This window comes from Schistocerca nitens, chromosome 1, assembly GCF_023898315.1.
Source record: "Schistocerca nitens isolate TAMUIC-IGC-003100 chromosome 1, iqSchNite1.1, whole genome shotgun sequence".
In the NCBI taxonomy this organism is placed as follows: domain Eukaryota; kingdom Metazoa; phylum Arthropoda; class Insecta; order Orthoptera; family Acrididae; genus Schistocerca; species Schistocerca nitens.
The window spans coordinates 790,467,535-790,494,078 of NC_064614.1; the positions used below are offsets into that span (position 1 = coordinate 790,467,535).

Consider the following 26,544-nt stretch of genomic DNA (forward strand, 5'->3'; position numbering starts at 1 on the left):
GATCTCTTGATCGTTTTTAGGGTTCCGCGCCTCACGCGGTAAAAATGGAACCCTTATAAGATCACTTTATAGTCCATCTGTCTGTCTGTTCGTCTGTTAAAAGTCCTTTTTCTCAGGAACGGATAGACGTATCGAGTTGAAATTTACGCCACATACTAAGGTTACGGTCCCTTGGCGATGTAAGAAAATGAAGTTTCTAAGAAAAAAGAACAGGTACGGCCATTTACGTCGCAAATTTTGAGACTCGCAAACTCACTCATCAAAACCTATAAGGTGCTTCCGTTGACCTAGAATCATGAAATTTGGCAAGCAGCAAGCTTTCACAGTAAAGATAAAAAAATCCGAAAATTGTTAATTTATAACTATATCACAAGAAAAAATTTTTTGCCATTGTTGTCCGATTGTCTGTCTGTCCGTCTGTTAAGCCCCTTTTTTCTCAGGAATAGGTAGACGCATCGAACTGAAATTTATGTCACATACTCAGTTCTACAGTTTCTTGCAAGTGCAGTACGTCTAAGCGTCTTAGTCAATGCAGTCCAAAGGTACAGCTATTTACGTCACATATTTCGACACTCACCAACTCACTCATCTGAACTGTTGACCTAGAAACAAGAAATTTGGTAAGCAGAAAGCTTTCACAGTAAAGTTAAAGGAAAAAAATCCGAAAATAATTAACTTGTAAATATATCACATGAAGTTTTTTTTTGTGATAGGCCTGTGATATGTAACTCTCTGTCCGTCTAAGATCCCTTTTTCTCATGAACGGGTAGACGTATCAAGTTAAAATTTATATTGCGTACTAAGGTCTATGGTCCCTTGGCGGCGGAAAAAACTTAAGCATGCAAGTCATTGCAATCAAAAGATACGGCCGTTTATGTCACATATTTGGATACTCTCAAACTCACTCACCGAAACCTACAGAGAGCTTCCCGTTGATGAAGTTTGGTAAGAAACAAGGTGTCACAGCACAAATAAAGGAAAAAATCCGAAAATTGTTAATGTGTAACTAACACACAAAAATATTTCTTTCGTCATTTGTTATCCGACTTCAAATTTAGAAATAAAGCACTCTCGAAACTTTTGGAACTCCCAGGACCAATATCTTGCTAGTATCAATGTCGATACAAGTAAAAATCTGGAGATTCTCAATTCCCAGAATCGATGAACTGCTATATACATAATTAAGCGGCTACGGAACCCTGACAGCGCCAATCCTACTCGCGCCTGGCCAATTTTTCTCTTTAGAGTTGATCCCACGTTCAACGACTTCGTGGGTAATAGTTTGCTTTAAAGACGGTATTCGCAACAGCAGTGGGGAAATGTCGTTCGTGTCCCGTTACGCCAGAAGAGAGAAAAACTGTAGTATTGCACATAATCTACAGCGAAACAGGCAGACTCCCCCAGGAGTAAAACTTCTCCGCCACCATTGCTGCCGACAGCAGCTCACCTTTCGAAAGGGACCACTCCGTGCCAAGCTGCTCGTGTGAGGCGCCCTGCCACGACACTCAACTGTTCCCAGTCAATGCGGCGAGCCTGTGACGTAACTGCTGGTTCAGACACGGCTGTTCATTGCGATTCCGTCAACTGTCACGTTTCCCACCTACAACTCGCTGTTTGTTCTGCACGAGCTACGCAATAGCCCAGCTACCGTCAGATTTTATGGACCCTGGCTTCGTGTTTTGCGTCTGGCAAGCGCAGGTCGCCCGCCAGGGCATTACACCCACTGCTTATCACTGGCTGTCTCGTCGCGTGAGTTTTAATGTCTTAAGCTGTGTAAAGCAGTCAACGCTTAAAGCTGAAGCAAACTCTAGTAACGGAAATCCGCTTACCAACGTCATGCAAGCACAAAATTAGCACGGCGCTTCTAAACAAGTAGCCGGCCGGGTGGTCGAGCGGTTCTAGGCGCTTCAGTCTGGAATCGCGCGACCGCTACGGTCGCAGGTTCGAATCCTGCCTCGGGCATGGATGTGTGTGATGTCCTTAGGTTAGTTAGGTTTAAGTAGTTCTAAGTTCTAGGGGACTGATGACCTCCGCTGTTAAGTCCCATAATGCTCAGAACCATTTGAACCATTTTCTAAACAAGTGGCTTCACGCAGCCCCCTAAGCAGTAAAATTTTTTTGACATCCTTCCGTTAATTAAATTCTTCGGTATCTCGATAATACATTCTAAATGACTATGTACCAGAATTTGGGCTAGGTCCGACGAGTATTACGTGAAATTTTGCAAGTTTAGGAAACTGAACACACACAGTAAAATTTCACAGTCTTCTGAAATGTGCAGCTGACATTTCGCACGAAGTAAAATCACGTTCCTCATGAACTCTTGTTGATCTGTAGCCTCAACATCAAACTCTAAACTATCTGCACGGGAGCTGGAATACTGTGAGGCCACCTCACATCAGTTTTTCGCTGCTCATAATCATGAAACTGAATTACATTTTAGATTCTAATTTCTATTTTGTAAGTATTACAATAAATACATAAATAACAAAACCTTTGCGTCACCCCTTTATTTCGAAATTCATGGCACATAAAACAAAAATTGGCTATGAAACATGTTTGTATACCGATTTCCAATGTGTCAAAGTCACCAAATAACAAAAATATTTGGGTAACGACAAAATATTCTTCGCGGCACTCCTGAACAACGTCAGTGCGTGGTGGAACACCTTCTTGTGCGAATGCAGGCATGGATCTGTCGTAGCATATTATCGACGAGGCCATCAAGACAGCTCTGATCCAAATTGTCTCGCTCTTCAATGCCGATTCTGCGTTATGTCGCACAGATTACGTCGTCACTATTGACGTCCAAAAAAAGCTCGTTTCTGTTGTTTTCTGCACACTCGTCTAACATAGAGTGCCTAGGCAACCTGCTTCCTCGGATCACTAGACAACAATTCAAGCAAATCATATTAATAAACTTTATTTCAAAAGGAAATGATTACAATACTTAACTTTGTAAAAGACAGAAGTGTCGCAAGCAATGGGCGACAGGCAGATAAGACGTCTCTTCAGTATATACTATTCGTAACACAGGTGAAACAATACAGATCCTAAGTGACTGCTGTAGCATTCGTAGAACGGCTCGTCTTCCGCTGGCCGCTGCCAGGCGGCGAGTCACTTTTATTCTCTTCGCCTAGATGCCGCTGCTGTCTCGATGTCGTCCTAGAGAGATGTCAGTCAGCGTACTACTGGCTGACGCCGTCTCACAGTCCTCTCTGCTCTGATGTTCTTGACCGACGCGTCGGCGCTTAATGTTACGCCGGAACATTCCTCCCCACCAAAGCGACGGACCATCCTCGTGTAGCGCGAGCGAAAAAGGCGGGGAAGGAGGAGTGTGGGTGCTGCGCTGAACTGGAAGCTGTGGCTGCAGGGGACGTCAGGCTTCCGGTCGTACCCCGCCAAGCGGCCTTCACTCTGGCGGAAACGTCTCCCAGCAAACGACCAGAAGGGTACGCATCATCCTTCTGAGGCCCATAGCAAGATGTCGAAGGCGTCGGCTGCTAGTGCGAGGGCGGGTCCATCTCCTCATTAGGACGAGAGAAGGTGGAGGCGGCGAAGACTCCGTCTCCATGGGGTCGTTCCGCAGTGTCGTGATGACACCCTTTGGCGTCTGCTGTGGCCACGCTGCCCTCGGAATCCGTGAATCTGGAAGAAGAGACACAGACGGATCACCGTGCACATGACAGTGGCGAATTTGATTGTGATGTCGGCGCTGTAGTCCGTCTGGGCCTAAAATGGGGTACATGTTTACGCCAAGTCGAGGAAGGATCTCGCCTCGCGCCCACCGTCTGTTGCCGCTAAAAACCCTGTAAAAGACAATGTCACGCGGCGCGAAGCGATACTTGCGGCTTCCTTCGGCGCCGGATGCTGAGGAGGACGGAGCAGATGGAGCAGTGTCCAAGGGCGGCGGCCGTGAAGCAGTTCTGCCGACGATGGTCCATCTCGTGGATGCGAACGATAGGAGGCGAGAAACAGGTGCAATGTGATCCCTGGTGTGTGTGGTGCGAAGTTTAGACATCTGCTGCTTGAAGGTTCTGACAAAACGTTCCGCTCCGCCGTTTGACAGTGGATGGAACGGTGCACTAGTTAGATGCTTGTGCCATTGCGTTCACAGAATGTTTCAAATTCATTTGACGTGAGTTGAGAGCCGTTGTTCGACACTACGACTTCAGGTAAACCTTCGAGGCAAAAGTAGAGGACAACACCTGAATTGTGCAACCTTGAGTTGTCGAGTTCATTGGCACAGTAAAAGGAGGAGGAGGAAATTAGTGTTTAACGTCCCGTCGACAACGAGGTCATTAGAGACGGAGCGCAAGCTCGGGTGAGGGAAGGACGGGGAAAGAAATCGGCCGTGCCCTTTCAAAGGAACCATCCCGGCATTTGCCTGAAGCGATTTAGGGAAATCACGGAAAACCTAAATCAGGATGGCCGGAGACGGGATTGAACCGTCGTCCTCCCGAATGCGACAGTAAAAGGAAACTTCCTATAAGCGTGTAACACAATTAACCCACGAGTGATGAATTCTTCTCGGGTTATCAGCCGAGTGGTGGTGTTGTCTTGACGCTACGTTGCGATGAGTTTTGTATCCATCATCTTCTGGCCAAGTGTTGGAATGCTGTGTTCTGCTATCTATTCAGCTGCTTGGCTGCCGTCCACTTTCTCCGGAAGGGGGTACCGCGTCGATGGTGGTGGTGGTGGTTGGGGGAGGGGGGCGAAGCGGCCCGGCGTCGAGACCCGGTGGCTATCCAATCTGTATGCGAATTGTGGGATTCCACATTGCACTGAGCTGAAAACCGCTATCCTTGTTCACTAAGTTGTTGTGCAGATGTATCTCCACTGCCTCTTTGAAGATTGAGTCCCAGAAGCCGTTGAAGCTGCACAGTTTTTTTCGAATTCGAATGTGTGTCCCTCCATAATGCTAGGTTCTGCTACCGCGGACTTGTTTGTCTGTCCTAGTCGTATGTTCCTGATGTGTTCAGTACAGTGCTGGGAGATACATCGTTGTGTCTGCCCGATATATTCCATCCCACATTCGCACTCAATACTGTAAATGACCTGCGTCTGCAACCCCAGCTGGTCTTTAGTGGAGCCAAGTATATCTTTGACCTTATTCGGTGCACGAAAGATGGTCGTTATTTCATGCTTCTTTAATATTCTTGCGATCTTGGCTGTCGGCGGTCCAGCAAACAGCAGAAACGCCACACGTTTTGCTTCGTCTGCTTCTGGTTTCTCCTCCCGCCTCTTGTCTGCACGCAAGGCGTATCTTATTTGTGTCTCGGTGTAGCCGTTCTTTCGAAAGGTTTCCTGCAGATGTGCTAACTCACGCAGCAAACTCTCGCTGTCACAGATCGACCTGGCTCTTTGTACTAAGGTGTTCAGTACTGACTTACGTTGTACTGGATGGTGGCAGCTCCGAGCATTAAGATATAAGTCCATGTGCGTCTTCTTACTGTAGACCGAGTGTCACAACGTACTGCCCGGATTTTTATTGATCAAAATATCCAAGAGGGGAAGACAGTCATTTTCTTCTACCTCCATGGTGAATTTGATGCTATCATGAATGCCACTGAGATGGCATAGGAACTCCTGCAGTTTTTTCCTTGCCATGAGGCCACACAACAAAAGTGTCGTCTACATGTCTGTAGAAACCCTTGGGTTTATGGTGGGCAGTGTTCAGTACCACATCTTCAAAGTGCTCTATGTACAAGTTGGCAATACCTGGGGCCAGGGGGAACCCATGACAACACCATCTGTTTGTTCATAGAATTTCCCACCACATTTTAAGTATGTTGTGGTTAACATGAGACAAAAGAGTCTGAGTGTGTCCTCATCGAAGTGATCTTCGAGCAGAGCTAAGGAATCATCCAGCGGCACCTGGGTGAAAAGAGAAGTGACATCAAAGTTGATTAGTTGATCCTTCTCGTCCAGGCGTAACCCTTGGAGTGTCTTAACGAATTCGGTCGAGCTCTTGACATGGTGAGGGCAGTGAACCCACAAGTGGTTTTAACAGCTGTGCTAGGTGCTTGGCTACACAATATGTCAGAGAATTTATGGTGTCCAATATAGGACGTAGTGGGACATTCTCCAAATCGATCTTCGGGATGCCATAGAGTCGCAGTGGAGCCGGTGCCTGAGGGTAAAGCTTCCTGATGGTGTTTCTGTCAAGTCCTGAGCTGTTGAGAAGATCGATGGTCTATTGAATAACAGAAGCAGTAGTGTCTTTCCCCCCTTCTTTGTATGCTGGATCTTGTAGTAAGGTGTCGATATTCTGCCAGTAATCTTCTGACTTCAGTAGGACTGTCGCATTCCCTTTGTCTGCTGCTAAGACCACTATATCCTTGTCATCTAGAAGGTTCAACAGTGCCTTGCACTCTTCTGCCATAATGTTGTTCTTTGGCATTCTTGCTTTCTCGACTACCCTGCTGGTCTCCCTCCTCATTTCCTTGGCTGCTCTCAGCGGGAGTCCACCAAAGGCTTGCTCGATGTTGCTGATGATGTCACGTTTTGGTAACATTCTTGGAGTTGGAGCAACGTTCAGGCCTTTTGACAGCACAGAGATTGTTGGCTCATTCAGTGCTCTCTCTGTCAGGTTGATGATGGTCTTAATACTGCTGGCTTTCTCCTCCTGTTGAGGTCCGCCTGGAACAAATAGATGATGTTGCCATGGGTTCCCCCCTGGCCCCAGGTATTGCCAACTTGTACATGGAGCACTTTGAAGATGTGGCACTGAACACTGCCCACCATAAACCCAAGGTGTTCTACAGACACGTAGATGACATTTTTGTAGTGTGGCAAGGAAATGCAAACAGATTGAGCAAGAAGGTTATGTTAGTATGAGCACTTGTAGTGGGGTAGAGGGCACAAGCTGCTGAGGTGGACTGTAAGCTGTTTACAGTACAGATGCAGTACATTGTGCATGGTGGATTGCTTTGTATATCAGTGAGGTTGAAGCAGAACATAATTTTACCTGCCTAGCTAACAGAAGAAGTATTGAAGGAAACACATGACCACGTGCTATCTGGGCATGAGGGTCATAGTGCAACAAATCAAAGAGAGGCAGAATGTTAATGGTGGAGTATAACGAAAAGGAACTTACATCAGTACATAAAGATTTATGTACCATGTGCACAGGACCAGATCTGAGCAGCAGTAAGTACTGCTACAGAGGTTATCAGAAGCAATGAAACCTTTTCTGATGATAGGAATAGATATTTCGGAACCGTTTAGCCAGACGCCAGTGGAAACAGTTACGTTCTACTATTCATCGTTTCTCATGATATACAGTGGCGGTCAAAATAATAGAGCCACCTGGCAAAGGTTTGGAATAAAGTGCACATTTATTACTAGACATGTTTGAACTATGATGGAAACCATTACAACCGAGTCACATTGTACTATAGTCAGTTATATAGATAACACAACACAAAATAATCAGTAATAATCAATAATATTCAAAAGAATACCAGACCACAGGGTCAAAAAAATAGAGCCAATTGAAACAAATATATTGTACTTGATCTCAGTCTTATGAAACGTACAGGAACAGTCTTTTTTGCATAGGACTGCATTAGTACTTCGTGGGGTAACCCTTATTTTTGAGGATTGCCCTGCACCTCTTACCCATAGAGTCTACTAAACGCCTGCATTCGTCACTACTGATCGCATACCAGGCTCTCTGGATTTCTTCCCACAGTTTTTCTGAAGATGTAGCTTTTGAGCGGTCAATTCTCTTGTCTAAGATCTCCCATAAGTTCTCAATGGGTGATGCGTCAGGGGACTGAGGTGGCCACTCTAATACTTCGATATTGTGCTCTTGAACAAACTGCCTTATGATCCTTGCAGTATGCTTTGGATCGTTATCGTGCTGAAATTTCCATTTCAGCGGCATTTCCTCTTCAGCATAAGGCAGCATCACATTTGCCAAGATGTCTTTGTACATTTCTGCGTTCATTATGCCGTTGATACGGTGTATTGGACCAATGCCGTACCACGAAAAACATCCCCATACCATAACACTTCCGCCACCGTATTTCACAGTTTTTAAAGTGTACTTGGGATTAAATTCCTGGTTTGGTGGGCGGCGCACATAGACTTTTCCGTCTGAGGCAAACCTATTAAACTTGGATTCATCGGACCAAAGGATGTTCCTCCACCAAGTATTAGGTTTTTGTTCATTTCTCCGGGCAAAGGCTAACCTTTTCCGAACATTAGCTTGTGAAACATGTGGCTTCTTTCTTGCAATGCGCCCATTCAATTTTGCAGATCTCAGTCGTCTTTGAATCGTTGAGGTTGATGGTTGAACATCATGTTCGTCGCTAAACAAAATGGCTTTCAGTCGTGGTGTTGACAAAAATGGGTCTTTCTTCACTTCCCTAGTGATGAGTCTGTCTACGCGAGGAGTAGTTACACGAGGTCGCCCCCTGTTCTCCACCTGCGGCTTTGTTTGTTTTGACCGTCTCATGGCGTTCTGGACTCGTTTTCGCGAAACGTGCAAGACATTGGCTATTTTATTCATGGACATCCCACTTTTGAACATCCGGAACATTACTATACGCTCATCTTCACTGGTATGCTTTGCTCTGCCCATCTAGACGAATGTAAACAAAACCACACGTCAATTTACATACAAAACAACTGCATAAAAATCAATTTAAAGGCACATGTGTAAAGCGGCTCTATTATTTTGACCCATAAGATTCTTACCTTTATGCCTCTTTTCACACGTCTAGCTCAAACGCTTCCTTTCGGACGACTAAAGATAGCAGCAACGTCTTCCCTGATGTTGTCTACAAGGGACTGACAACACGGCACTCGTGGCGATTTCGCGAACTAATAGATATCCTAGTTCTTAATCTCGTCAATAGAGGTGGCTCTATTATTTCGACCGCCACTGTATATCAATGATTGCCATTCCAAATCAACAAGGATTATGGTGCTGCTGGCCACGATGAATAACAGACTGCTAAAGTTTTATGTCCTTGAAATGGTAATCATGGACCAAGGTAGTAATTTCATGTTGGACTTGATGAAGCAGCATGTCACCTACTATCGGTGTGAAAACTAAAAAAACAAGCCCATTGCACCAACAAGCTAATGGTAGAACGGAGTGTCTAGATCATACTATTGCTAGAATGCTGAATTACTATGTCAACAGCCACCATAATGATTGGGATGTTTACTTACCATTTGTCATACCAGAATATAATTCCGAAGTGCACACCACCACTGGGCCTTCTCCAATGAGGTAGTGTATGAGAGGAAGATGCCTGTGTCATTTGATATAGTCAAACCAGAAATCAGGAGGAATTGAGAGCCATTTCAGAATTTTACAAATACATTAAGCTGAATGTAAAAACATGTAGAGAGGACAAACGCCAAAGCTGGAGCATTACGAAGAGATAGAGAAACGTGTGGGAAAGTTGCCAGAGTACAGAGTAGGACAATAGATGACACTATCGAGTCTGTATACCACAAAAGGGAAGACCAAGAAGTTAATTACATGGTACAAGGGACCTTATCAGGTGATCGAGATGATGTCACCACTAAATGTCAAGCAAAAAACGCCAACTCAAACGGTTATAGTTCAAGTCGGACGACAATTTCAAGGCACTCTGGATTATTGCCACAAGTGTCTGCACTGACCACTAAGAACAGAGCAAGTGAAGATAGGGAGAATGAGAACCATAAGGAACTTGTGCCATTTACACATGAGATACCACATGAGCTTGGAATTAAGAAAGAATGATTGTGAGTATCGCGAAAATTTGTTTAGTGTAAGTAGCATATAAGGTTATTTTGGTGTTGTAAGTTATGAGAGAGGTTGAGAGGGCAGTGTATACTTGTAACGTAGCGATTCTACTGCTACAGAGATTATGGGGAGAATCTGTAAATATTGTAGTTTTATGTCAGGGGTGTTGTTACCTTCAAAGGTGTTTTTGTTTGTGATCTATTCAGGTGAGAACTTGTGTGGGGTACATTCGAATTTTCGAAAGAGGGAGGGAAAGTAACAATGGTTTCTTTTTCCCAGGTTGCAGCACGCTGGAGATGGGGATTAGTGGTGCCCACATCCTTGTGTTGTTACAACTTTCGACCAAAGGTGGAGTAGGACCACTGCAGGACCACCAATTGGAAAGTGGAGTGCTATTTACCAAGCAGCAGGGAGTTATAATCACCAGTCATTGTAAATTCACAGAGGCTGGAGGAAACATTCCTGAAATTATGACAGGAAGCAGAGAGGAAAGCAATACGGGGGAAAATGGTTCATATGGTTCTGAGCACTATGGGACTTAACTTCTGAGGTCATCAGTCCCCTAGAACTTAGAACTACTCAAACCTAACTAACCTAAGGACATCAGACACATCCATGCCCGAGGCAGGATTCGAACCTGCGACCATAGCGGTCGCCCGGTTCCATACTGTAGCACCTAGAACCACTCGGCCACTCTGGCCGGCAATATGGGGGAAGTACCACCAGTTACTTATGTCCTATGAACAGCTACATCATCAACTGCAGTAAGCTATAGATGTAGCACCATAAGCCTTTTGATGGTTCAAGAGGGTATAGATGGATGCTGGTGAGAAACACTATTCAGGTCTGCTGAAGACAACGTTATCCAAGAACTGAATGAGACCTTGAGAAGAATAAGGGAACTGGAAGATATTAGTAAAGCAATACTAGAATGGCACATTACGCACTCATCAAACTCGGAGTAGGAGGTGTTAAAAAGACACGAAAAAATGGTTCAAATGGCTCTGAGCACTACGGGACTTAACATCTACGGTCATCAGTCCCCTAGAACTTAGAACTACTTAAACCTAACTAATCTAAGGACATCACACAACACCCAGTCATCACGAGGCAGAGAAAATCGCTGACCCCGCCGTTAATCGAACCCGGGAACCCGGCTGAGGGAAGGGAGAACGCTACCGCAAGACTACGAGCTGCGGACAAAAAAAGACACACACATTGTAGAGACTGATCACAGAGCTAACAGGGTGTGCAAAGACAACAGTTGACAGAGTGAACAGGCACCAAGCGGTTTACAGATCCAAATGGATTCATTGGATAAAAGGGTATCGGTTGTGAGGCTTTTTAAGTCGCTAACTAATACGATAGGGTATCTTCAGGTGGAAGTGGTAGAATTACTGGAAGCTGTACAACATGCCCTGTATGGAGAGCTGAGTGCATCTCTGTTGGTGCTGGAGCACTACCTGATTTGTTTACAAAAGGTTCAGAAAGGTTTACAGCATGTCGTGGAAATGGAAATCAGTATGGACCAACCTTAACAACATGCTGGTTCAGTTTCCAGTTGCAGACGACCCTGTACAGTGTAAGTTTTTACCAACCACCCTTACCAGTGAAGTAAGGGGCCATAGGGCAGTATGTGTAGGCAAAGACCAGAGATGTAATGGGGCGATGCCCATGGGACATCCTGGAACCACAGCTGTATTTTCAGTGAGCAGGATTGCATTGGATCTACTCTGTGTATGATTTCGTAGTAGTTGTAGCGAACTGCTATGAGCAAGGGATGTTTAGAGGGAGATGTGATTGCAGCTGCATGTAATGTTATGCATATGTAGGCAAGCTAATCGACCGCCTAGAATTGGTATGAAACAAGGTCAAATTGTTGCACGGAAAAACTCTAGCAGGTCCAGGGCAATGGGATCCCCGCAGTCAGCACAGCTAGTTGACCATTTATGGCCAGTCAGGTGCAGGGACACTGAGCCTCTCGTCAGAAACGGGTAAATCTCAGAGCTGGGAATTTGGATGTTCGACACTTGCATTGGCTTTGTGGAGAATGTGCTCCCAGAAATGAGAGACTGTCAGACAGTCTTACAGATGACTAAGTTACAGCTCTCCGAACTTCGACAATAAATCACAGTTACATATTAATGAAAATCTGAATATATTTATGATGACAGAGAAATGAAGTATATTCAGTGACACAATAATATCTGAATCCCTTTCCAAATTCCAGTAGTTAATATTTCATAGTGAATAAAAATTTTCACAGTGACCCTCTGAATCAAAAACTTTGAATCGCTCCATGTGATTTCAACAAACATTTTCTCATATGATAGCATTGCATTATAGTTATTATCCTTGAAAGTTATATATCTATATCTATTTTATTTATTGATTCGCAATGTCTTTACATCTTGTTTGTTATGCAAATGTTTGTCACGACATCATATTCACCACATTTACTCAACAAATGAGTGCAGCACGAATATTTTCTCATAGTTGTGTTTTTGTTTAATGAATAGTTTACTATTGTGCCAGTAACTTTATTTAAATGTTGATTGAAAGTACTAGTAAAAAATTGTTCTACTTTAAAAGTGATCAATAAAATGTGTTAGCGGATGCCACAGTTGAAAAAAGTGCTAGAGGACATTTCTGTCAAGCGCTTGTAAATAACAATTTAACCAATTTTTAGTGACAATCTATTGTCATTTAACATAAGCGCACTTGAAGAAGATTGTTGTCTTATTTATTAATGGAAAAACCTTTACTTACAGGTATTGTGAATATTATGAGTGCAACTGAATGTTTATGAAGTTTCTTTATTTAAATATTGTTATAACGTATTAGTTTAGTCCAGGAAGTGGACTTACATCTTAGAGTTTAAGAACAATGTATTTTTGTTGAGGATGGCTTCAGCCACTGAGAGTTGGACAGTGGTGGAACACTACTGGAGTCAAGTGGAAACTGGGACTTCTTGAGTGAAGACCTCAAGGGAGCAATTCGGGACACTTCATGTTGGGTTCCTGAAGAAGGCAGACATACCTGAGGTAACATGCTTGGTTCGGTCAGACAGATGTTCGTTTGATTCTGGGTGATGAACAGTCACTATCATACCTTAGTTTCTGAAGGAACGTTATATTTGGAGAGGTCTGAATATACTCCAGAATAGGACTCTAACTTATTCCGTTGTGTTAAGGAACTGAGGATAGACTGGTATGGGTTTCTATTCTTTGTATAGCGTATGTGAGTTTGTGAAACATCATGTAGAACTCTGAACTGTTTTGAACTGGAGACTCTTTCATATTTCATGATGACGAAGTGGACTTAGTTTTCGTGAGTCTCTGATGACTATTTAGTTTGGGGGTTTTGCTGCCATTCTCGTAACGCTCTCAATGTAACTTTACTGCATTTGATATGGGTATTTTCTTTCTGTTTTTTAACTGAGCATTGTAGGACCACTTCCATTTATTTCAGATGTCCTTTCTTAAATAAGCATTTGTAAGGTTGTGGGGGTTTTGTTTTTGCTTGCTTATTCTTGAATTGAGAACAACTGTGTGAGGTGAAATGACAAGTTTTAAGTCGCAATATTTCTCACCAAATTACAGCGTTTCACACAATGGATAAGTTTATACACAACAATGTTAAATATTAACTCTCTGAAAGAATGTAAATCTTAAGCACAATATCATGAAAGTTTAATTGGAAGTTTCTTTACATTAATCCTAAGCGCAATAATATGAAAGTTTAATTGGACGTTTCTTTACAAAATTGCTCCTACACATACATTATGATGTTGGTCAGTAATACGAAAATCGTCCGATTCCGGTTCAAAGTTCGGTACTATTTAGGATGACAATCAAGTCTATGGTGGATGGTTAGTCAAGCGACAAATTTGAGTGCAATATTACCCAAGGCCGCTCGAGCTTACAGTGGACGCAAGCTGGTGAACCAACAAAGTTTATGTCTCTGCATGTGGTATTTACCTTAAGCTGGGACGTGCTGCTGTCTGTGAGGCTGCTCTCTCCCACTAAAATTCCTACAAAACTAATCTGGTCTTTGCTGAACTTTCCAGCAGAAACTCTCCCTATATTTCTTGTTATGTGAGAAAACATGTACTCAGCCCGATTCTTATTATGTGGCGATATACACGCGCGTGGTTGGAGCAGCATGCATATTATAGTGCTCTCTCAGTTCTCGCAAGAACAATTAACTAGTTTAGCTGGTTCGTTTCTCCACAGTTGGAGCTAAACGTTGCTACAGTTAATTTTAGCTGGAGTGCAGCTACTGTGAACGCAGTGTCCACACCAATTTCTTCTCTGCATCGTACGGAGGTTTAAGCACTCCGTTCTGCACTTGACGCCAATTCAGAGAAGAGTCCCCTACCAAATTTCTCTCTTGTCCTACTCGTGGCAGAACTGCCTCCCTCCACTTGGGTTCCTTTTTCATGTCACGGCTTTTTTCGACCAATAGGAGCATTCCTCTTATTTTGTAGAAACACTCTCTACCAATCGCAACGTCCCTTCTATCAAACTGCGTCAAAGCTTCAGTAGTTTTCTCCTTCCTAGTGAGTTTCCGCCAATCGGACGTTTTTTGCCCGTTCTAGATGCATAAAGTACATTGACCTTTCCATGTGTGACACTCGCTGGACGAAAATGCGTCACTTGCTTTTGTTCATATCCCATTGGAATTTCGAAACACAGTTTTCTAAAGCTTCTTCTCTGCTCTTCTACCGATGCCCTCGCTACAGGCGGCCCTCCAGCTTGAATCACCTGGCCCGGGGTCGATGTCCTCCTTCCTGCCACCCCTTTAAGTGGTTGCTGGCGTTAACTCTCGCAGCGCGGTTTCGCTACGCCGTTGTGGAGCTGGCTTTTCAAGACTAAAAGCGACTCGACTCGCATTCCCTGTTCTACCTTCCGCTCAAAGACATGCATTGTATAGGAATGGTGTGTTAATTACCGTCGATTGACTGTCATCCCTTTTTGCATTACATATTGATAGGCAAATGTTCTCATAACTGTCGATTTACCTTAGGTGTCATCTTCACCTTCTCACTGCGATTTGTAAAGGTCTCATGTAAGGTGCGAATCTGACCATTTATTCATCCACCTTACACATTATTCAACGTAATTCTCTGTCATCTACATCAATTACAGACGTTAGAATAGAACCCTTCTTCTTAAATTATTCATTTATCTTTTATTTTATATTTGTGTGTATTTTATTAACTAGCAATTCTAGCCAATGCAGAGAGTATTTGACTGCAGGATAACAGCTACAGGTTATTATTTGCAGCAAGTTGGCTACAGGGCATCAAAGCTGATGTGCACAGCTTGACCCTATGACTACATCGAGATGTTCTTTTGAAACAAGACTTGTGCATCCCAAGTACCTAAAGTATGAGTAACCACAAGTATAGATGCAGCTGGTTTGCTGATATTGGATGCTATTTAGGAAGAGCAATTACACTAGTAGTAACCATTAGCTACCATCGTTCTCTTGTGCAGGCAAACTGAAGCTGTACACTTCTGCTTACAAGGGTGAGCATCACTGATGGGGACTCTCTCCCACTACAAGAGTCACAGCAGGTTTCCTTTCCTGCCTGCACGCCCTGCGCTGATCTGCAGTCGCGCCAAGACAGTGCACATGCTGCCACAAATACTATGCATCAATGTTCCAGTCCAGCCACCAGTATGCCACTGGCCACCTCTTGCGTTAGCACCGCCACACTCGGTGGTGTCAATACACGCCAAGGGGGCATGTATTGCCAACCCTGGTGATTGGTAATCACCCATCATATTGAGAACCATGTCCTATCTTTTTTAATCGCCAGGCGACCGTCGTGAATCGTAGTGACTTCAGCGTAATTATTGTGTTTGAACAAAAGTGTCATTTCTATTCGTTTCACTGCATATTTCTTTCAGTTACTGTCTGTGCTAAGCTCTAGCAGCTCTTTCCTTATATGCTCCAAATTTCGTCAAACTAAATTACTTGGCAGTAACACATCACGTGAAAGTTACTTTCGCCTGTACGTTCTGCACACCAGTGTAGTTTTAGTTGTATTTAACTCGCAGTAACGTGTGGTTTAGAACATGCTGGACTGAAAGCTATACACCACGACCTTTTTCTAATAGAAGATCAGAAAATCAAGTGAACGTTTTTGCAAATAGTATCATTTCACTGTGATTGCTACGAATTGTGGAAAGGTAAGTAGGTTATTATGAGGGCAAGAAGCTACAGTACTGGTTGAAAAACCTTTCAGGCTTATAAGCGAATACTTTCCTCAAAATCGATTGACAAACACTTTGCATCGAAAAAGATCATGCTAAATGAAAAATAACAATTTCCCTTCTATCGTCGAAAGTAAAACATTTATAAAAAAATAAGTTTAGAAACAGATGTAGGATGGTCTTATACATATACATACAAGTGTTTTTATGGCATGAAAATAAGAAAAGTGTATTTCCCTCTGTACGACATGTACTGGTCCAAATGTGTGAACGACCTGGTTGGCAGCTTGAGACAGGTAGATAAGGTATACCCAGCCACGGCCACCTCTAATACAGGCAACCTAAAGAGTACATCTGTAGTGGCTCAGTTGTGTAGTGCTACACCTCTAAACTAGAGGTGTTCAAACTCCAGTTTAGCTCTAGCAATTATTTTTCCTTTTCACCTCTGTCAACGATTTCTTAATGTGAACATTCTCAAATTGCACAGTGTTGTAGAGTACAAGTGGAACTGGGGATGACAATGACATATTAGTGTCAACAGGACTATTGCTGTAACAGCATTATTCATTTAATACAGTGTGTACATTCACATTCTGTAATCCACTGTAAAGAGTATGGCTTGGGATATTTAATGTTGTACCACATTTTCGTACTTTTTCCCATTTCATTTGCGTTTGAAGAGTGGGAAGGATGACTGTAAATGCCCTTGGTTGCGTGATGGTTAATCTTGTCTTTGCATTCCCTACAGGAGCAACACACAGGAGATGAAGCACAGTTATATTCCTAGATTATTCACATAATACTGTTTCTTAATCTTTCTAAATAGTCGTTTGCTGGATAATTGTCATCTCTCTTCAAGCATTTGCCGATTAAGGTATATCAAGATTTACCGTACCTAACGTCCTCCCAACAGCAAGAGAATCCTGTTACCTATCATGCTGGCCTCCTTTGTGTGTGTTCATTATCCTCTCTTAGTCCTTTTTGCGATGGTCCCACACACTTGAACAATATTTTAAAGGAGTACACACAACTGTTTTCTAAGAAGTCTCCTTTATAGACGCCCTCTTTAATAGTTTTTGTTAAACTCAAAGTCTCTGGTTTCATAGGAAGCTAACGCCATTGAAAATGTTTTGGGTTGTTTTCCTTATCGAATTTGAGTCTGTGAATTTCGCAAAATTTACTTCTCATGTATCGAGTAATCACGATGCTTCAAATGAAATTCATCGTGCATTCTGTAGTGGTAACAAGGAGTTTCTTGGATCCATTTAATATGCATTGCATGTGTTAGAAAACTTGCGAACCTTGTTCATCACGTATCACTTACAGAGAAATTTATCGGTGCGTTCGGTAACCCAGTAACCCCACGAATGCTGGCGCTAAACATCTACAGAAGAGTTGATGGAGGGGATACATGTGCTAGTTTTCATGGCCTGTGGAAATTCGGTTTCATGTTCTAAGTGTGTTATTTATCAGTCTTTTGAAACAGTTAAAAAGCGAATAGCCTGCTAATATTGGACCGCCACGTGGAGAAATATATAAAGAGTTCAGAATGTTTAAATGCAGACTGAAATTCCTTATTGAATTTACCTGCCTATCGATATCATAAAAGGAACAGTTTGATTAACATACATTAAAGTTTTCTAACCAATGGAACAGATTCTCTTGATATCTGTATTATGACATGTGACAAAAGTTTGAAAGTGTGGTAGTATGTTGTTTTGTGGTCGGCGGTAGGAGAGTTTAGTAAATGCTACACCATATTACGAACAACTATGACGGAGATACAGGATGACTATGGCGGGGACGTCGTTTTAAGGATAAATGGCCAAGAATTTCAGTGCAGGCGAAAAGAATTGGCTATGCGAAGTCCATATTTTGAAGCTATGTTTACTCATCGTTTTGTTGAAAAAGATAAAAGAGTTATTGATATGCAGGTCAGTTTCATCGACTGTATAATAAACAGTTCATAGAACAATGTCGTGAAATTTGACGATGATGATGTTTTGGTCTGCAGTCCAGAGACTGGTTTGATGCAGTTCTCTATCCTGCGCAAGCTGCTTCATCGCAGAGTAACTGCTGCAACGTACATCCTTCTGAATCTCCTTAATGTATTCATCCCTTGGTCTCCCTCTAAGATTTTTACCCCACACGCTTATCTCTAATACTAAATTGGGAACCCCATTATGCCTCAGAACGTGTCCTACCAACCGATCTCTTCTTCTACTCAAGTTGTACCACGAATTCCCATTTCTTCCTTAATCTATGCAGTACCTCCTCATTAGTTGCCCGGTCTTCCCAACTGATCTTCAGTATTCTTCTGTAGCATCACATTTCGAAAGCTTCTATTCCCGTCTTGTCTAAACTCTACTTCTATACGTCGCTACTCACCATACAAATACTTTCAGAAAAGACTTCCTGACATTTAAATCTATACTCGATGTTAACAGATTTCTCTTCTTCAGAAACGCCTCCCTTGCCATAGCCAGTCTACATTTTATATCCTCTCTACTTCGACCATTATCAGTCATTATGCTCCCCAAAATCAAAACTCATCCACTTCTTTAAGTGTCTCATTTCCTAATCTAATTACCTCAGCATCACGTGATATAGTTAGACTACATTCCATTATCCTCGTTTTGCTTTTCTTGATGCTCATCTTATTTCCTCCTTTCAAGACAATGTCCATCCCATTAAACTGCTCTTTCAGGTCCTTTGCTGTCTCTGCCAGAATTACAGTGTGATTGGCAAATGTCGAAGTTTTTATTTCTTTTCCGTGGATTTTAATTCCTGCTCTAAGTTTTTCTTTTGTTTCCTTTGCAGCTTGCTCAATACATATATTGAATAACATTGGGGATGTGCTCTAACACTGTCTAACTCCCTTGTCAACCACTGCTTCCCTATCCAGCCTCTAGACTCTTATAGCTTCCATCTGGTATCTGTACAAATTGTAAATAGCCTTTCCCTCCTGTATTTTATTTCCGCCGCCTTCAGAATTTGAAAGGGAGTATTCCAGTCAACATTGTCAAATGTTTTCTCTAAGTCTAAATCTGCTAGAAATGTAGGTTTGCCTTTCCTTTACCTTCTAAGATAAGTCATGAGGTCAGTATTGCCTCGTGTGTTCCAACAGTTCTACGAAATCCAAACTGATCTTCCCCAAGGTCAGCTACGACCAGTTTTTCCATTCGTCTGTAAAGAATTTGTCAGTATTTTGCAGCCATGACTTATTTATTAAACTGATAGTTCGTTAGTATTCATACCTGTCAACGCCTGCTTTCTTTGGGATTTGAATTGTAACATTCTTCAATTTGATGATATCGTGAACAATACCCATTATTTTGACTTGACTGTACCTAGGTGCTAATGTAGACATGTAAACACAGTCAACAAGTCAATTTATCACGCTGATTTAAATGCATTATACGTAACAACTGTAGAATAATTGTAATTCGAGTTGAGAGCTGTTCTCCCTGTATGTTGAGCTTTTTAACGATATCGTTTTGCTTGCATCAGTATGTTACGAAGTTCCAACAGAAAGCCTGCCATTGTCTGCACATACACTGCTCATATTCGTTTAAGACTGTAAGTAGGTAAATGTGTGATTAAAAGCCTTTTTCCACCCTTCTGTCACAGGAACTGGTATTTTATTTCGAGGTGGTGTTTCAGCCCTGTCAGAGGCTTCAGAATAATTAGAGTTCCCATTGAATGGGAGAATAAATGTAGTTAACTTTAAGAGAAAAACAGGTTCTACCATTTGCTGCGTAAAACATTACCAATCTTGCCATACAAATGTCCACAAAATTAGAACTGTATTGTCATAGACTCTTTTCAGTAAGGGAGTAAGCTAGTTCAGAAGTAACAATACTTATCGAGTATGGGCGGAATAGGAGCACAGGATGAATTGTCTACCTATGATTTTTTCTTTACCTTTTTTTTAAAAGTGTGTATGGTGCTTGTCAAAGCATACACAGTATGTCATTTTGAAAAAAATAAAGCTGTAAGCATGTAGCTGCTATAAAAATCCATATGCTAATGTTCTTTGAACACAGAAGTGTAAATAAGTTGAATGATTCCATTAATAAATGTAGGTAGAACAAGGGCAGTAAAACCCCTGAAAAAAGTAAGAATATCCGTTCTTACAGATTCTGCTGTGATAAAACGTAAAAAAATATACAGAGTTCACGTGTAGTTGGAGAGTCGTTTAAAATTTTCAGAATATCTCAAAAGAAATTTTTAAAAACCGTGCCTGTCTTGTATTTAGATATTGCAGTGTTAAAAATATAAATTTATAGAAATATGAATGAGGTAAGAGTTATATTTGTGGGCTTTCCAACATTTTATTGTTGAGTACATGGGTCTGTATTTACTAGTTAATTTAACATCTTAAGAAAAGTATTTGCTAGTTATTTTGACAAAATCTCAGTTTTCCCTTTTTAAGCCTGTTCGTATTTCCCATAGTATTGAATCTTATGTGCCTTTAAGATACAGAAGTATAACTTATTTGGTGGGATCTGGCCTACATCTGTGGATTTCACTTAAAATCGGTTTATAATAGTAATGAATTATCCACATTGCAATAAACAGTTAGTCATACTTTTTACAGCACATTATTTTTGTGGTCTTTGGTCTAAAAACTGGATTTGATGCACCTTTCCGTATTAGTATATCCTGTGCAAACCTCTTTCTCTTCACAATCACTGCAACTTCCATTTGGTTAAACATTGTTCTTCCTGTACAAATTTTACGTTCATACAATACCAAATTGTCAATTTTTTGAAGCCTCTGAATGTGTCCTGTCAACCAACCTCTTCTTTTGGTCAAATTTTGTCATACATTTGTTATCTCCAAAAATCATTCAATAAACCTTTTCTTCATTGGTAATCTGATCTATCCATCTAATCTTCAGCATTGTTCTGTAGCAACTGAGGCCAAGCGGTTCTAGGCGTTTCAGTCCTTAACTGCGCTGCTGCTATGGTCGCAGGTTCGAATCCTACCTCGGGCATGGATGTGTGTGATGTCCTTAGGTTAGTTAGGTTTAAGTAGTTCTTAGTCTACGGGACTGATGACCTCAGATGTTAAGTCCCATAGTGTTTAGAACCATTTGAACCATTTTTGTTCTATAGCGCTGTATTCCAAAAGCTTTTATTCCCTTCCTGTCTGAACTGTTTATCATCCACATTTGCCTTCCATACCATACCTTTAGAAAAAGATTTACTGACACACAAATTTATGTTCGGCGGTCTCTTTTTAAATAATACTTCCTTGCTGTTGCATCTGTGTATTTTATACCCTCTCCGCTTTGGCTAGTGGTTGTTAAGCTATCTGCTATTTTTAGTGACTCATTTCCTAATCTAATTCTCTCAGCATTGCCTGAATTGGTTTGACCAACTTATATTATCACTGTTTTACTTTTGTTGAAATTCATTTAATCTCTTTTCATGGCACTATCCGGGTCAACAGAATCGTCAGATTCCACCTGTCTGTTTTGACCCATAATGTAAGGGTGTTGAGTTGACACCATTATGGCGTGGAGTTTGAGTTGGTTGTGTTTGTAGATGTCGTCTTGTTGCGTTTGTTGGTGATAAGTAAAAAAAAAATTTTTTTTTTTCCTATTTTTCTCGCATTGTAATGTTCCGTGTATTTATTGTGTATTGAATGTGTTTTAATTTATGTAGGTATGTTTGACTTTTGGATTTTTGAGGCATTGTGGTTTTGATTTTGTTTTTCGTAGTTGTCGGTGTTGGTTTTTTCATATCAACAGTAGTGGTTGACCTATAAAGGTCAAGGGAAATGACAGATTCCAATTTCCGTAGTTTGCTGTAGGCGTTGTTCTGGTATTGTCAGCTGCAGTTGACCTATATAGGTCAATGGAAGTGTCCGATCCCTATAGATTTTGTATTTATTATTTTTTTGTTCATCATCTTGTGTGTTTTGGGATCATGGTGTAATTTTTTTTTTTTTTTTACTGTTATATTTAGCTTGTCCCCTTCCAAAAAACCCCAATTTCCCACAGTTGTCACGTTAGTTTGATTGTACTTTAAGAGGAAGATGTTACTGTCTTATTTATACATATTTTCGTGTTTGTTGCCGTGTGTATGTAGTGACATCATAGGCGCCATATTGGAGACACTTAGAATAGTCATTTCCGCCATATTGATGACGTTGTGGGTCAAAGCAGACAGGTGGAATCACACTCTTCCATAATCCCAACTGTCCATTCTATTCAATTGATGTTCCAGTTCTTTTTCTGTTTGATAGAATTACTCTGTCACTGGCAGACCTCAAAAGTTTTTATATTTTTTCACTGAAACTGAATTCCTTTTCCAAGTTATTTCTTTGGTTTCCTTTACTGTTTGCTCAAGGCACAGATTGTATAACATGGGAGATAGGCTACAACCATGCCTCACTTCTTTATCAATTGCTTCCCATTCATGTCCTACTCTTATAAATGCAGCCTCATTTCTGTGTAAGTTCTAAATAGCCACATGTTCTCTGTGTTTTATGCCTGCCACGTTCACAAGCTCAACATGAGTATATTCCTGTCAACATCGTCAAAAGCATTTCTCTTAGTCTACAAACGCTATAGAATTAGGTTTGTCTCTCTTAAACCTATCTTATAAGATAAGACGTTGGGTCAGTATTACCCCCAGTGTTCCCACATTTCTCCAAAAACCCAAAGTTATGTTCCCTAAGGTTGACTTCAAGCCTTTCCATTTTTATATTCCTAGAAATTAGGATCTGCAACTGTTTAGCATTCAGAAGCAAAAGAACTGGTCAGTGGAATAAGTCTGCAAAGAAGGAATGCCATAGCCCATGAGCAAAAAGCTGAAGAAATGGAAAGCTCATTATACAGTTCAATAAAGACAGGCAGCTAACATAGAACATCGGTTTAATTGAAATTTCAAATACATGGTCTCAGGAACAGACAAAACACCTAATCTGTGAATGATGATAATTTGTAGTATATTGTGTATTGAAAATTCAAGAAATGAAAGCTGCTGTTATACAGATGTATGTGTTGCCAGTCCCAGAGCATAAGTTAAAAGGAATAGAACATGTGGTGATTGGATCAATGGAAGCGTCCGCCCACCCATCGTCCTATTCCACCCTCTCACCCCTGGCATAAAGGTGCTGTGGTGTGGGACGTCATTACAGCACGGAATTTATGAATTGGTTGTGTTTGTAGATGTCATCTTGTTGTGTTTGATGGTGCCCTCTGGTGGTGGTGGTGGTGGTGGTGGTGGTGGTGGTGGTTTGTTTTTTTTGTTTGTGTTTGTTTTTGTGCCGAGGGTAATGTGTTGTATTGGGTTAATTTGAGCCTTGGTGTTGGATGTGTGAAGTCGTTGGCAGTGTTTGTAGTTTGGGATGTAAGGTTTGGAAGTTTTTCAGTGAATTGTCAATTTTTTATTGTTTATGGTGCAGTAAGACGTTTTATTTATTGTGTGGCTTCCATTGTTAGGTATGGATATAACGATGAAATATAACAGTGCTGTGTTTCAAGAGAAATTTTCATAATTTTAGTTGTAGGTGTTGTTTTCCTACCATCAGCTATGGTTGACCTATATCAGTAAAGAGAAGTGTCAGATTCTTATGATTTTGTTGGTGTAGTGGAATGTTGTAATTTTTTCCTTTTTGTTCATTTTGTGTGTTTTGGGAGCGTGGTTCTTTTTTACTCTTATGTTTAGCTTGTCCCCATCCTAAAACCCTCAATTTCTCGTCGTTGTCCCGTTATTCTGTTTATATATATATATATATATATATATATATATATATATATATATATATATATATATATATATATATATATATATATAATTTTTTTGTGATGTTATTGTCTTATTTACACTAGATGATCAAAAATATCCGGACACCCCCAGAAACATATGTTTTCATATTAGGTGCATTGTGCAGCCACCTACTGCCAGTACTCCCTATCAGCGACCTCAGTATTCATAGAGAGCAGACTGGAGCACTCCGCGAAACTCAGACTTTGAATGTGGTCAGGTGATTGGGTGTCATGAATGTCATATGTCTGTACGCGAGATTTCCACAATCCTAAACAACTCTAGGTCCGCTATTTCCAATGTGATAGTGAAGTGGAAAAGTGAAGGGACACACAGCACAAAACCGTACAGGCCGACCTCATCTGTTGACTGACACGGACCGTCTACAGTTGAAGAGGGCCGTGACGTGTAATAGGCACACATCTATCCAGACCATCAAACAGGAATTGCAAACTGCATCAGGATCCACTACAAGTACTATGATAGTTAGGCGGGAGGTGAGGAAACTTGTATTTCATGGTTGAGTGGCTGCTCATAAGCCACACATCCAGTAAATTCCAAATAACGCCTCGCTTCGTGTAAGGAGCATAAACATTGAACGATTGAACAGTCGAAAAACGTTGTGTGGAGTGACTAATCACGGTACACAATGTGGCGATTCGATGGCAGGGTGTGGGTATGGCGAATGCCTGGTGAATGTCATCTGCCAGCGTGTGTAGTGCCAACAGAAATATTCGGAGGCAATGGTGCTATTGTGTGGTTGTGTTTTTCATGGAGGGGGCTTGCCCTTGTTGTTTTGTGTGGCACTATCACAGCGCAGCCCTACATTGATGTTTTAAGCAACTTCTTGGTTCACATTGTTGAAGAGCAATTCAAGGATGGTGACTGTATCTTTCAACATGATCGAGTACCTGTTCGTAATGCACAGCCTATGTTGGAGTGGTTACTCGACAATAACATCCCTGTAATGGACTGGCCTGCACAGAGTCCCGACCTGAATCCTATAGCACACCTGTGGGATGTTTTGGAATGCCGACTTTGTGCCAGGCCTCACCGACAGACATTGATACCTCTCCTCAGTGCAGCACTCCGTGAAGAATGGGCTGCCATTCTGCAAAAAACCTTCCAGCACCTGATTGAACGTATGCCTGCAAGAGTGGAAGCTGTCATCAAGGCTAAGGGTGGGCCAACACCATATTGAATTCCAGCATTACCGATGGAGGGCGCCACGAACTTGTAAGTCATTTTCAGCCAGGTGTCTCAATACTTTTGATCACATAGTGTACATGTATTTACATGTTTGTTGCTGTGTATATGTATTGACGTCATAGGTGCCACATTGGAGACTCTTAGAATAGCCATTCCCGCCATATTGATGACATGGTGGGTCAAAGCAGACAGATGGAATTGGACACATCTGTAATCCCTGTTGATTGATTCTTGCAAGAATCATTTTACAGTGACATTGGATGTGTCAGCTTAATACAAGGGAGTAGATGTCATGTCTACAGCCATTGATAGATGAGAGGACAGGACAAGCGGTCAGCAAATACATGCCAATTTAAAAAGATATTTTGGTGAGGTGGGGAGGAGCAAAGGGGTTAGAAACATCAGTCAATAGTAATGAATTTGCTTCTGTTGTTCATTGTTCAGCTAAATATGAAAGTATAGATAAATAACCATAAAAGCACTAAGTAGACGCAACATTACAAATCAACTTTTAGAAATACTCAAAGTATTTAGCAAGTTCTGGAGTAAGAACTATGTAAGTTACTTGCAGATAAGCATTTCCTGTGCCCTATAGTTCTGGTGTCACTTTTAATTACTGTTTATGCATGTTCTACTGGAGGACAGGACACAGCACGAACTAAATCGATGTTTTGATTGATACTTTATCAACATGCAAAGTTTGGTACCATTCTGAGTGCCTACGACATCTAGTGGTTTGGATTTAAGCTTCATTTCCTGGGAAGTAACTTTAACTGTAACTTAGTTGCTTACAAAAAGTAGCTTTTCCAAGTTTGACTTTTAGTTTCGTGCGGCGTTTAACCTTTGGACGAAACTGAAGCAAAATGCTATTGAAGTTGCAGATGGAGTGGCCAGTGTATATACCAGTTAACTGAAGTGTTAGTGACTGGTAGTAAGCTGTAAGAACAAAAACATCAAGTACAAGTAGAGAGAAACATTGCGAGAGAGCTAAATTTACCATTAAACTGAGTTATCTTGAAGGATTAAGTATTAGAAATACAGTCAATTTATTTCTCAATAAAAAGACAAAGAATCTGCAGTACTGTTGTAGGTGTGGTCTACAGGCTAGCAGCCGCAATGTTGTCAAAATTAAAATACTGTACATTGTAAATCAGTGACCACAAAACTAAAAGGATGTGCTTAACTGAGTAGAAAAAGGGTAACCATGTGTTCTGATTGTATTCAACAAAATGTAGTAAAAATCAAAGCACTCATCAGCTTTAGATGCACATTTGTAACTAGAAATAACATAATAAACAGATTGAGGTATATTTCCATATGTGATGAATCAAACTTCATGTTTTGGCAGAAAAATGTACCTACATCATCAGATCAGAATAGCTTGAAGCCTCTGCGTGGATGAACTAACATTTGCATTCTCTAAGGAAGTTTGCTTTCTCTCCCTGTACATGCCATGGGTACAAGGAAGGGATGGTGGCTTAGTGCTTGGGCAAGTCAGTCAAAAGCCAGTGGGTTCATCCATTCATAGAGGAGCCAAGACCTGTAGCTATGTGTCACTTTTTCTCTAACATTCTTGAGT

General features: G+C 41.5%; 1 protein-coding gene across 6 annotated transcripts in view; it reads left to right on the forward strand.

Annotated features, from left to right (window-relative positions):
* Positions 1 to 17,356: 17,356 nt before the first annotated feature.
* The window catches only part of LOC126262195 (kelch-like protein 38), a 172,531-nt gene continuing 163,343 nt past the window's right edge, over positions 17,357 to 26,544 (forward strand). For 2 of the 6 annotated variants that reach the window (XR_007546708.1, XM_049958615.1), the window contains exon 1: positions 17,360 to 17,909. Coding sequence is in view for 2 of the 6 variants with exons in the window: in XM_049958615.1 (XP_049814572.1) it covers positions 17,748 to 17,909 (162 nt within the window). In the remaining 4 variants the exon portion in view is untranslated. Of the gene's footprint in view, positions 17,910 to 23,851; positions 24,993 to 26,544 lie in introns of those variants that run through there. The other 4 variants (XM_049958661.1, XM_049958626.1, XM_049958643.1 and 1 more) reach the window with 4 other exon arrangements.